At 48.9% G+C, this 13,499-nt stretch overlaps 1 protein-coding gene across 2 annotated transcripts; it reads left to right on the forward strand.

Annotated features, from left to right (window-relative positions):
• Positions 1–7,190: 7,190 nt before the first annotated feature.
• On the forward strand, positions 7,191–11,044 carry LOC144280769 (antimicrobial peptide NK-lysin-like). 2 transcript variants are annotated; one of them, XM_077843133.1, is made up of 5 exons: positions 7,191–7,458; positions 7,938–8,068; positions 8,569–8,652; positions 9,768–9,936; positions 10,869–11,044. In XM_077843133.1, exons 1-5 carry the CDS (start codon positions 7,407–7,409, stop codon positions 10,949–10,951), a joined length of 519 nt encoding a protein of 172 aa, XP_077699259.1. In that variant the 5' UTR covers positions 7,191–7,406; the 3' UTR covers positions 10,952–11,044. The 2 variants fall into 2 exon arrangements, with proteins under 2 accessions (XP_077699259.1, XP_077699260.1); XM_077843134.1 differs by having other exon boundaries at positions 7,214–7,458; positions 7,962–8,068.
• Positions 11,045–13,499: the final 2,455 nt, after the last annotated feature.

Raw genomic sequence — 13,499 nt, forward strand, 5'->3', positions numbered from 1 at the left:
TTAACAATGGTAATATAGTGTTCCCAGGCAGGTCTTAACACTTTTCCTAGAATTATTTTGTTTGTAAAAGAAAACACAGTTTAATAAAGAGTATTATAGCCCCACAAACACATTTTGAAAAAGTATGAAGTGTAGAGGGTCGGAAACCTTCAGTTGAGTTCATTTTTTGTATGTGTCAAGTCATCATTCTTTCCCAATTTTACAATGGATTCCTAGTGTAGTTTTAAGTTTTGATCAGTGTTAAGGTTAAAACTAATTTAGCAAATCATTCACAAATTATTATTCATATAGGCTTTTCAATTTGCTCAAGATCATGAACTGTAAGTGGAACAAAGTAGCATTTCCAGGTGACAAATGGAACCATCCTCTGCTTTCTCTGCTGGGTCTTTCTGCTGACGATCTTCCAATTTTATGTCCTTTTTTCTGCCTGTAATTATCTTTCTTCTGGTTCCCTGCCTTTGTTTTGTTATAGCTAAAGGCCACATGACGAAAGCAGTAGGTCCCCCAGTGCGGGATAGGGTAGGATTCCTAGCAGCTGGGCCTTCCTTGGAAGGCAGGTCTGCTCTGTGGCCTGGCCTGGGAGACACTGGGGGCAGTTCATACTGCTTGAGCGTGGTTCCTGTGCTTGAAAGTTCTTCCTATAACATTTTTGAGAGATCAAAAGATGACTTGGAAGAACAGAAGATCATGCTATGCTCATGTTTGGAAAAGCAACTATAAAGGCATAAACTTTTTCCTATGAATTTTTAGTTCCCACAAAATTTAAAATGAGAATTACCAAGTGATATTTAGTTAGTGACATAATTTCAAAGGCATGGGTGTTACCTTTGTAGTTAGTATATATTTAGTTTATAAAGTATGCTTTATATGTACTTTTGGTATATAAATTATAAGAGTATATAAAATATCTGAAATGTACAGTTTTATATATTTATTTATTTACTTTTCTTAAGTTTAGTTGATACACAATGTTACATTAGTTTCAGGTGTACAGCATAGTGATTTGACAAGTCTATAGGTTATGCCAAGCTCCTCCCCACAAATGTATCTGCCAAGTGTCACCATACAACGCTATTACAACACCACTGACCACATTCCCTATGCTGTGCCTTTTATTCCTGAGACTTATTCATTCCATACCTGGAAGCCTGGACCTCCCACTCCCCTTTTATCATTTTGCCCATCTCCCCAGATTGCTCCCCTATGGCAACAGTGAGGTTTGTTCCCTGTATTTGTAGATCTGATTCTGCCTTTCATTTTTTTATTCATTGGTTTTGTTTTTCAGCTTCCACATGTAAGTGAGATCATAGGGTATTTGAAACTAATATATCATACCATTAATATATTTATTCCTTAAAGAATTTCTACAAATTGGAAAAAAATGTAGAGTCTGATAGATATCGGATAAAGGACATAAGAAGACACTTCCTCCCAAATAAATTTAATAGTGAACAAACACATAGGAAAATAATGAACTTAATTTGCAGTTGTAAGTGAAAATTAAAAATGGTTGCTAATTTCTTTCCTTGCATTTGCAAAATAAAGACTCTGATAATGCTGGTGAGAGTGCAGGGAACTGGTGCTGGGGTGGGGGTGTGAGCTGATACAATCCATTTGGAAAATATTTGATCACGTTCATTAGGAGCCATGAAATTGTTTATAACTGGAGATTTGTGAGATAAGCTCATGGTCTGGCGTCCATAGAGGGCAATGCATAAGCGGCCACTGTAGAGTTGGAGGAGATTTGCTAGATGCGCACCCCGCAGGCAATTCCCAGCCTGAACAAGACACAAACGTTGTCATCACCTAGGCATGTGACCCCCACCCTGACCCTCTGCCCCTTCCCAGATGCCTGCCCCCTCCTCTGGCCTCCTCCCCTTGTTCTGTCTGTTGACAACACAGGTGAATTTTGCCTGTTCTAGAACTTCATACTAATAAAAGGTGTCATACAGAATGTAGTCTTCTTGCTCAGTGTTTCAGATACATCTGTTTTTTTTGTATAGGACAGTAATGTATTTCTTTTTATTGTCCTGTAGTATTATATAGTATGGCTATACCTTAATTTGTTTAGTTATTTCCTTGTTGATGGACATTTGAGGTACTTATAATTTTTAGCTTTATAAAAATTTCTGTGAACATACTCTTTTTTTGGAATTTTTTCTTGTAAGATATGTATAACAAAATTTGCCATTTTAGCCATTGTAAATGTACAATTCATTGTCAATGATTACATTTAAAATGTAGTACGACCATTACCACTATTTATTTGCAAAAAAATTTTCATCACTCCAAATGGAAACCGTAGTTATTAAACAATAACTCCCTCATTTCCCCTACCGCAGCCCCTGGTAACGCTAATCTACTTCCTGTCCCTATGTCCCTATGAATTTGTCTATTCTAGATATTTCATGTAAGTGGCATAACACAGTATTTATCTTTTTATGTTTGGCTTTTTTCACCTAGAATAATACTTTCCAGTTTCATCCATGTGTAGCATGCGTCAGAACTTTGTTTCTTTTTATGGCTGAATAATATTTTATTGCATGTATATACCACATTTCATTATCCATTAATCTGTCAATGGACAGCTGGATTATTTCCACTTGGCTATTGTGAATGATGCTCCTACAATGATGTACAAACATCTGTCTGAATCCCTGTTTTCAATTCTTTTGAGTATATATCTAGGAGTGTAATTTCTGGGTCATATATCTATGAACATTCTAGTGTAACCTTTGTATGTACGTGTTTTCATTTAGTGCGGGTAAAAATGTAGACATGCCATCGGTGTGTCATAGGGCAAGTAAGGCTTAACTATGAAAAGCCATCACTCCAAGTTTCAAAGTGATTGACCATTTTATATTCCCACCAACAATGTCAGGAGCAGTGGTTGCTGCATATCCTCACCAATATTTGGTGTTTGCTTCTGTACCTCCTCCCGTACCTCCTCCCCCCAGTTCAAAGTGTGCCAGAGCAATTCAGTGGGAAAAGGAAAATCTTTTTTTCTGATCTGAACCTAGGGAACCTCAACCTAGCTCACTTGAGATGAATCATAGGCCTAAATATCAAAGTTAAAAACTATAAAACTAGAAGAAAACAAGAGGTTTCCTTCATGGCCTTAGAGAAAGCCAAGACCTTCTTCAAGATATAAAAAGCAGTAGGCTTCAGACAGGAAATCCTGGAGGGCCTGGGCTTGACTCGCCATCCATGGGATTCTACGAGTAGGTAGGACCTGCCCAGGTACTCTTCACTGGGACCTTAGAAACCTGGGTGGAGGCTTGTGACTGACTCCGGGAACCTCATCGTATAACCCCTCAGCTCCCCAAGCAAGAACTTACTGGAATATCTGGTCTTACCACATCCCCACAATAAAGCAGATATGAGTCAGCCTCCAGAGGATTTTCTTCTTCATTAATGTGGTCTTCACACATTAGACCAAGGTCTCTCCAAGTGGTTAGAGCACAGGGGCTTGCTGAGAGCAGGGAGAGGCAATGCTGGGGCTGGCTGGGGGAGGGGTGACAGCTCCACTCTGCACAGGTAGATGGAGCGACAGTGCAGGTTGGGGTAAACCTCGGACTTTGGAGTCAACCAAGCCCGGGTTCAGGACAGGCAACCCTGCCCTGGAATGGTCCGCAGATAGTGGCACCCAATGCAATACCTCAACGTAATTTTTCACAGACAAGCTCCTTTTCCTACTGTTCCTGCTTCACAACAGGCTCTTGGCCTCCCAGGCCCAAAATATTATAAAACTTTGGCCTCCTCTCCCGTCTATTTCCTGTGTCCAATTAGCTACAAAGTCCATCAAGTCCTCCTACCAAACGCCTTTCAGCAAGAAGTCCTCCTGCAGCTCATACCGCTGTAGCCTGCCCGATTCCCGTTCCTTCTCATCCTTCCTGAAAAGTCCAGTTTTGTTCAAAGTGACAACAAAAGGCCAGCAAGAGGCTTTCTACCTCATAGCCCTTGGTGGCTGCGGGGAGCAACTGAAGCTTATGCATGAGATGGAAGCTGAAGGTTTCTGGGAAAATGTGCTTTTCTTAAATAGGTGCCACCCCATCCTGCTTCACTCTTTCCATTTTCCCACCTGGGATGAGGCCCTGAGCCCTAGAGGAGCTACAGCAGCCATCTTTCATCATGAGGCACCCTATCTGAAGAAGACATTTCTGTTACTCACATAGGCTATTGCAGGAGCCGTCAGAGGGCTTTTCCCAGCATGCACTGTGCCAGGGAAAGCCTCATGTGGACATAGGAGTCCCAGGATCAAAGGACTCCAGTTATAGCTCATCCCTAAAGTAGAACAGTAAGCAACCAGTGGTAGTGATGAAGGAGCTCGACATAGGTTGACATGGAAGGATATTCATGATATTTAGTTGAGATAAATAAGTGGTTTAAAAATAGGTATTTTATGGTATATAATTATACATAAAATTACACTTACTTTGAAAACTATCCATTTAAAAGTGCAAGTGGATATCCTTGTAAATCTTCGACAGGCTTATTATATCGGATTGATGAACCGATAGGTGGTTGTATTTGTATCTTTTATCTGATTAAAACATTTTTCACAAAAAGTACATTGGAAACAAAAGTACTTAAAATGCTGAAATTCCATGCTCCTCAGTCTGGCGTGGGTGGCATCCAGAAAGGGCAGGAATAAAGACGGTATGTGGGTATCTGTGCACGTGTGCAAGTGTTTGGGAGTATGTGTGTCTAGGGTCAATAAGTGTGCACGTGTGTGTGTGGTCTGTGACTTAGTGCTTTGCAGAGTGTGTGAGTCACTGTGAGTGTGTAAAGCCTGTGATGTGAGTGTGTGTGTGGCAAGTGTGTGGGTGCATCAGACCTCCTGGGGTTGGGGAGAGGTCAGGGGCCCCCACTTCCTTGGCTCAGCTGACCCATTATGGGGTGCAGCAAAGCTGCTTTGCCCGCTCTCCACTCTGCCCACTTGGAGTAGAAAGAAAGTGAGTATAAGGAGGACCTCATCTGACGGTCTGGGGCAGGGGACTGTGTCTGGGTGTCTGTGAGAAGTCTCCATGTCAGCTGCCCCTCAGGCTCCACAAGCTGCCAGGCCAGCACGCCTCATGCACGCACATCCCAATCTGGTGACGAGGTCAGCTAGTGTCTCTCAATCCCTCTAATAGCTCCTGAACCAGAAAATTTTGTGACCAATGAGGTTAGGAAAGGGTGAGAAATTGGGGGCTACAGAGAAGACGCTGGTGTGTTAAGGGTGCTGAGGAGTCCATGTGGAGGAGGCCTGTGGCACCGTCCTAGCCTGGGATTTTGTCCTGAGGACAGGAAACGCCATACTCTCCTCCTCTGCACCTATTACCCTCCCACAGGAGCAGCTCTCACAGAAGCCACCTTGCAGAAGGCTGTCCCAGACCCCAGCCTCTCACTGCCAGCACAGCACAGCACAGTCTGTAAAGCTTCCTCATGCAGAAAGTCGTGTCACATGGGAGCCCTATGAATAGATGACACTATACTCATTTAACAGATAAGAGAACTGAGGCTCCAAGAGATGGAGAATATTTCTTTTTTTTTAAAGTATTTATTTATTCAGGAGAGACACAGAGAGAAAGGCAGAGACATAGGCAGAGGGACAAGCAGGCTCCATGTGGGGAGCCTGATGTAGAACTTGATCCTAGGACTCCGGGATCATGACCTGAACCAAAGGCAGATGCTCAACCACTGAGCCCCCCAAGTGCCCCAAGACAGAGACTCCTGCTCTAGAGCCCCCAGCTTTTGTTTTTTTGTTTTTTTGTTTTTTTGTTTTTGGAAAATTGCTTGTGTACAAATTATGTGTTGCTGTAAATGTGAATAGTTTCCCTTCTAATTTTTCATACATCTTTTAATTTTTAAAGCTCGTTGACTTTTATTTTTTTTTATCTTTTTTTTTTTAAGATTTTTTATTTATTTATTCATAGACACAGAGAGAGAGGGGCAGAGACACAGACAGAGGGAGAAACAGGCTCCATGCAGGGAGCCCGATGTGGAACTCGATCCTGGGTCTCCAGGATCACACCCCAGGCTGCAGGCGGCGCCAAACCGCTGCGCCACTGGGGCTGCCCTAGAGCCCCCAGCTTGTCAGAGGCCTGCTTGCCTGGGACCCCACACTCTTCCCTTCTCAGCACAGGCAGAGTGGAGGGCAGGGCTCTGAATAGGCTCAGGAATGTAGAGTGATTTAGAGAACAAGGCTCTTGGCCCACGATGGCATACCCGGGGTGGCGGGGGGTGCAGTCGTCGGAGCCACACTGAGGGGGATGCAGCCACACTGAGGGGGATGCAGCCACACTAGGGGTGTGAGGGGACCCTGTCAGCTGGTCCTGCCTGGGTGGCTGTGCCATCTCAGCAGCTGGCGGGGAAAGACCCCAATGGAGGTGGGAGGCGCGTTCTGGTGCCCGCAGTGTCCCCCGCAGGCCTGGTGGCAGAGGTCAGGTCCCCTGCTATCTGCACCCAGTGTCCTGGTCTGAGGCATGAAGGAGGTGGGTGAAGGCACCAGACAAATGAGAGGATGCCCAGTTGAATGTGGGTGTCAGGTAAGGAGGGCACACGCCGTAGCAGGAGGATGTTCTGCACAATGTCTGGGACCGACTTACCCTAAACGATGGTCTCTTACTTATCTGATACTGGCTGTTAAGTGGGCAGCCGCCACGGTTATTACGGATGAGGGCCGTGACCTTGGTGCACAGATGGGGAGTCAGGGGCCCGGGAGCTGGGCCTCGACCCCTGGCCAGGACTCACCTCCTTCCCACGGGCTGTGTCCCCCTGTGGCCCAGGGCCCTGACAGGCGGGGCTGAAGGTGGCTCCGAGGGAAGAGCCTGCCTCCACGATGCTGGCCAGCAGGCTGGTGAGGGGCTGGGGACACAGGGAGTCCTTGAGCTCATGCTGGGTGTCCCCCACCGGAGAAGGCAGGGCTGGGAGGAGCTGTCAGCATCTGCCCCGAGCACCTGTCTTTAAATCTGGTGGAGTCTGCTAGAGCTACTGGGCTGAAATGGCTGGGGGAGAGCAGGGAAATGGGGATGGCTGGGGGAGGGACACCTGCACAGACCCCTGGGAGGTGGGGGAAGGGGTGGGAGATGGGATGCTCATAGTCAAGGTGCCTCCCTGAGCCCTCAGGTGCAAGGATGGCTCTTCCATGACCACATCCGGGGCAGGGTGGGGGCATCATGGCAGCTGTGCCCTCCAGCCACCTCACACTCAGATCTAAAGCTCTAGCATGTGTGTGGTTGGAAGTGGAAGATAGTGTGGAGCCTCTTCTCCTCCCCCTTCTTCTCCACAAACTGGTGGCATTTGTGGTAAACCCAGGGACCTGGGGAGGTGGCCTACAAGAGGAGCAGTAGCCGGCAAGGTCAGATGCGAGGTGTCTCGCCTGCATAAAAGGGGTGTGACGGTGTTTCAGCAGCTGCCTCGCCATGACCTCCTGGGCCCTCCTGCTCCTCGCCTCAGTGCTCCTGGCCACCCCAGGTAAGGACATTCCCCATGTGATCCTGGCAGCTCCACCTTAGCTGAGGGTAGGGACAGTTTTGGAGAGTGGATTGGGCTGGACACCTGTGTTGAATCTCTAGGGTAAAACAAGAGAAGGGAAAGATCTCAGAGAGGAGTTGAGAAAAGGTTCCTTTTAGGTCAAATTTGTGTGTGTGTGTGTGTGTGTGTGTGTGTGTGTGTGTGAGAGAGAGAGAGAGAGAGAGAGACATAGGGGGACAGAGAGAAAGAAGGGGTTGCTTGAATGGTTGTGGTGGTGTATAACCTTTCCCCTTTTTCCAGAAAGATCTTGAGAGCATGTCTTTTGCACAGAGCCTGGGTCAGGGAAGCCTCAGGGCAGTGTGAGGACAGGCCTCCTGGACCCCTCACCAAGCCCCACCCCTGTCTGGGGCTTTGGCCACCTTCTGGGCTCCCCAGCAGCCAGGAGTCCTGACTTTCCCTCCTCTTCCACCTGTGGACAGATGCTGATGGTGTTTCTTCCCCAGGTCTGACCTTTTCTGGTCTGACTCCTGAGGACCATGATGACTTATTCACCACTGACATGTGTCAGGAAGAGCACTTCTTTGAGGCCCTGGACCATGAGGCATCCAAGGTAAGCAGCTGGTTCCCTGCTCATTTCCCTGAGCAACCTCTCCCCCCTCCCTGCCCCTCTGCCCATGGGGCCAGTGTCTCCTCCCTAGGAGCACTAGGCAGGGCAGCACCCTGTGCTGGTGGGAGGGGAGGTAGGAGTGTGGGCTGAAGATGCTGATTTTGTGGATACTCCTTCCTTGGTTGGGTGGGGGGTACCTTGGTCTGGCTGGCTGCTCCTTCCCACCAGGTGGCTCCTCTGCATCTGACCAGAGTCCAGTAGAGGAGCAGGTGCTCGGGTGGGTAAGGTGCTGTGGGTGTGGGGCAGGTTCTGCAGTGTCAGCCCCGCTAAGTCTTGCAGGACAGTGGGCTGGGGCCAGCCAGCTGGCTTCAGGCTCTAAAGGACGGAACAATCATAGGTGATCCTCCTGGCCTAGGAGGTACTGAGGAGCCCCTTCCTGGAGCCCTGCCAGGGGCTGTTGAAGGTGCTGAGAGATCACCTCAGGGGGTGTCATTTTCTGACAGGATGACCAGATGATCTTCACCTGTAAGCCCTGTAAGTTTATAATCAAGATATTGAGAAAAGTCCTGGGACAAGATATCTCACAGGTGAGGCCTTATGGTTGGGGATCCACCAGAATGTGGTCAGGGTATGACTAGGGATTTGGGGGGGGGGTAGCTCTGAGGGAGGGGCTGATCTCTGGTTGGGCCAGAGCTTCTCAGCAGGGGATCTGTGGGTCTGTGTCTGGGGAGGGACTTCAGAGGATCTCCAGAAAAGGGAGCATGAATGTAGAATGAAGTGTGCATGGTTTCCAACGCATTGTTAAAGGAAACTTATCCCTTGAGAAGGTAGGACCCTCTCCCCTGTAGCCCCACCGCACGTGTCCACGGGAAAGCTCTATGAGGCCAGGAGGGACCTGGGTCAGAGCTGACCAACCCCAGATCTGTCACTTCTAGCTGCATGGCTGGGCCAAGTGCTAATGCTTTCTGAGCCTCAGTTTCCTTCTCTGTGCAATGGGATGGATATCAATCCCCCAACCACTTCCTTAATCTTTTTGAAGGAGCTGAGGGGTGGGATGTGCTGAGCTCCCCACCTGGCCCTGAGCAAGTGCTGAACAAGTGGATGTGTTCCTCCCAGGAGCCTCGTTTCACCTTCCCTCCCTCCCTCCCTCCCTCCCTCTCCTCTGTTCCCTGACCCTGCTCAGCTTCTGGGTGCTGCAAGGCCCACCCTGAGCCCGGGCACTCAGCTGTAGCCTCTCCCCTGCGATGGCAGTAGACGATACTGCAAAATGGAATATGCCAAGGCTCCCAGCTCTCTCTCCTAACCTTCCCCACCCCACCTGAGCCTGAGCCCTGCCAGGCCTGGGACCCAGGGGGCTCGGTAGGCAGAACTTGACTGTGGGTCTAGCAGCAGGGGGCACTGTGCTCCACACACAAGATAGAGGGCCTGGGGTGATGATGCACCAGGGACTGACACAGGACAGAGCCAACTGTCCTTGTCTCCTGAGCCCCTCCTGGCCAGGCCTGGATCTGGGTTTGGGACTGGGCATGAGGGCCGATCCCGGTCTCTCCAGCCTCTGCTTCCATGGCCACCTGGCACTAGGGCCTCCTCCCAGCGTGCCACAGTCCATGGTGCCCATGGCCAGGAGCAGCTGGGGGCTTCAGGGGTCTGGGTGGGGCAGAGCTTACCGGATTCCTGTTTTTCTGTGGTGCTGCCTCTCCAGGAAGCAATCAAGCAGGCTGCATCCCTGGTGTGTCACCAGACGCGTGTGTTCACCGAGTTATGCAACACATTATTTAATAAATATCTTAATGACATCACCCGGGGTATCGTGAATGACAAATCCCCTCAGGAAATCTGTGTGAAAATCAGGATGTGCAGACCTGAGATAGGTGAGTACAGAGGTGACGGCAGAGACTCATTCCTGGAGGGCCCAGGTCATGTCCCCAAGCATGTGCAACATGGTATAACAACTTGGTAATACATCTGTTATAGAGAAAGTCATTAGCAGCTCATACTTGTCCCTCCAGGCTCCCTTAACGAGACACATTCCTCCCCGAACTATGTAGAAATTGAGCAGGAGTTGGGCAGGTGAGCTGTAGCTAGACATGGCTGAGAAATACTCACTAAGAGCCTGGGCTTATGTCCCAGGCAACCCTGGGTGACATCAGGCTCCATCTCTGGTCAGCCATGCACTTGAGCAAGTAGCTTAACGCCTGTGAACTTGAGCGTCCCTACTGTGAAGGGGATAATAATCCTGATTTCTTCTTTGAGTAACGCTTGAGTGAGATGATTATGTGTAAGGAGGTTACACCAAGGAAGTGGCCTCAGACTGGGTTATCATAGATGTCAGAGCCCTGACTGACTCCCGTCCCCAGCCCAGCAGCGGTTCCTGGGAACAGGAACCAGGCACCATCTAGCCCAGGACACCCGGGGCCCGAGAGCTGGGCTCAGGAACCCCGCTGGCAGGGAGGGCTCTGCAGCCTCTCCCTCCAGGGCTGCCCAGGCTGCGCCACAGATCAGGCCAGGGTGGCGGGACCCTGGGGCAAGGAAGGGCCCCTGAGTGGCTCTGGCAGCCAGTCTTGCCTTGACTGAGGCTTTGGGACTTGATGCTGGCAGATCTGGGGTCACCTCGTAATGCGAGGTCCCCACCATTTCCTGTCATTGGGGCCTGTGGTTTCCATCTCCAGAACCCCAAACCCCCTCAGGCTCCTGACTGGGTTCCAGGATGTAACTCTGGGTGTGATCAGCAGGGGCAGGTGGCTGTAGTGCACATTTGCAGGGACCCCACACCTGCCACAGCTGTTTCTTCTCCCCACTCCAGGTGACCAAGGAGCTGGGACCTTACTCCACCCCGGGGAGAAGCACAGAGTCTCCAGCAGGCACCGCCAGCTCCTGCCTTCCTAAATCCAGGACGGACCCTCCAGTTTCTCTCAGCTAGCTCCTTGCAGTGCCTTCCCCTGGCAGGAGAATAAAATGTCTTGCAAGCTTTTGGCCACAGCTTCTGTTCTTTTTGGGGGTTGAGGGAAGGGGCTCGGAGACAGGCTTGGGTGACTTATGCACTCACTCAATGAATGTTTATTGCATGTCCCACACTGTTCTAGAAGCTGGGGATATAGTGGTGGATAAGACAACGTTTGCAGCTCTTTCACATAAAGTCATGAGATGCTTATGAAGCCCTCACTAGAGACACACACTCCTTCAAAGCCTGGGGATACAGTGAATATACCTCTAGAAGCTCCCAGACCAGTGGGGGAGAACAACAGGGTTGTAGATAAGAGGGCTCTTGGTCCTTAGGAGCAGAAACCCAGCCTCTGCTTCTCTCTGCAGGGAGCCAATTGTTTTTTTCTAGTTTTGAAGTCGTGTGTTATTTAGGATTCTTTTATTGTTAGCCACAGAAACTTCACTCTGGTTTAAATTAAAAAGGTAATTTATTGGCTCAAATAGGTAAGCAGGCCAATGAGAGCATTAGGCATGGAAGACTGCAGAAATTTGTGGTGTCACCAGAGCTTCAGTCCTGTATCTCTGTCTTTCTCTCCATTCCTCCCATCCCTGCATACTGAGATTGTTCTCGGGATAGCTTCTTTCTGGGAAGCAGCAGGGGCTGCATCAGGTTGACCCTTTACATTTTGCACTATGTCATCAGGAGGAAAAGAGAGTTCTTTGGTATCCCCTGTTCCAGTGGCTCCTTTGGAAGAAGATGGAAACTTCTTTCCTAGAAGCCCCATCAGATATCTCCTTGTTCTCATTACCAGAATGGAGCAGATGCCATGAGGAACCAAGGAGTATGTTCCAGCAGCTTGGGCTACCCTGATCAGCATGAGTCAAGTCAGGGCGCACCTCTCCAGTAGGGAGGGGTTGCAGTTCCAAATCACGTGAGTGAGAATGGACATGAATACCTGACTGGAGATCATTGCATGGAGAGGGAAAGGCATGGTGGCCATCAACAGGAGCAGTGGGACTTTTGTCCAGGCTCAATCATAAAAGCAGTTCAAGGACTCCCAGTGATGAAACCTGGAGCCATTTGAGAAGGGCTGAGTGCATCACAATAGGTAAGGCAATATCAGATTATAAGCCATTGAGTAAATTAAAATCCCTGAATTCACAGATATTTAAATAACAAACTAATAGTCAAACAACGGAGAAAAGAAAGTGTTACCTACTGTAGACGCCACTCATACAAGTAGACGTAGCTGCAAGATATTTTCTCACAGAACATATACTCATTTGATACGTGTGACGTCAGCAGGTATCAACAGTTCTATGAAGGGGTTCACGTCAAGAGTTGGAGCCAAGTGGGGCAGAGCTGAAGGCCATGTGAGAGTAGAGGTGGGGCCTGTGTGTAAGGTGTGTGTCCACATGGATGACAATGGTCCCGGGAGAGGTCCGAGGCCCACAGTGTAGGAGAGACCCGAGGAACAGCCACAGGGGAGGCCTTGGGGAGGGAGAGGAAGGGTCCAGGGCACGATGGAGGGTGAGCAGGGACTTCTAAAGGTGGGAGTAGAAGAAGGTGGCCTCAATCTTAGGGGTAACAGCTAGTAAAGGGCAGGGTGCAAGCCAGCTCTGGTCACCTGTCAGGACGAGCATGGGTGCACTTGAGTCCTAATACAGACTCCTCTGTGGATCCTGCTCTCCCCCAGGACCTTCTCAGTTCTCTAACATTTCCTCTGGGAACCACCTGGGCAACCCAGGCTTCCAGCTGGCGTCATGTGACATCCCTCCCTCCTGGCCACTTCCTAGTTCCCTGACCCCAGTTGGGGTGAATGATGACCCCCCCCTCCTGGCAATTTGGAGTAGCCTCATCCTAGTGCAAAGCAGCTTGGCCCTGGCCAGGCTCTGCAACCATCTCCTTGGGCGTCTTCAGACTTCCTACTGCCTTTGCTCCTAGGTCCCTTCTGTACAGGGCAGCCCCGGGCTCTTTCCAACCTACAAACCACATCTCCTCACCTTCCAGTGGCTTCTCACAGACCTCTGGCCAGAGTCCCAGCTCTGTGTTACATCCTGGTGCCAGGATAGGGAACAAGTGAAGGATCACTTACCTCAAGCAACTGCCAATATACCAAATACTAATAATATCACATGAAATATGTCTAGCACCCTAAATCCCCTCTGTTTGTACAAGAAGCAAAAATTATCAATTTTATTAAATGTTATTGCATGAATACATGTCTTCATGGTGTTCTGCATGACGAGGTAGGAAGTATGCATAGACACTTATATTGCACAGGGAGGTTTGTTGCTTATCTCAAGGAAAAGCACTTGTGTGATTGAGTTGTGAGCTCTACTACATCCTTTATCAGGGAGCGCTGTTCTTTACATTATAAAAAACACACAACACAAATTTTACAGTCTTCATGATTTTTACTTTTTTTTTTTTTAAAGATTTTATTTATTCACGAGAGACACGCAGAGAGAGAGAGAGAGAGAGAGAGGCACAGGCAGAGGGAGAAGCAGG

Source organism: Canis aureus, chromosome 12 (genome assembly GCF_053574225.1).
Source record: "Canis aureus isolate CA01 chromosome 12, VMU_Caureus_v.1.0, whole genome shotgun sequence".
Classification (NCBI taxonomy): Eukaryota; Metazoa; Chordata; class Mammalia; order Carnivora; family Canidae; genus Canis; species Canis aureus.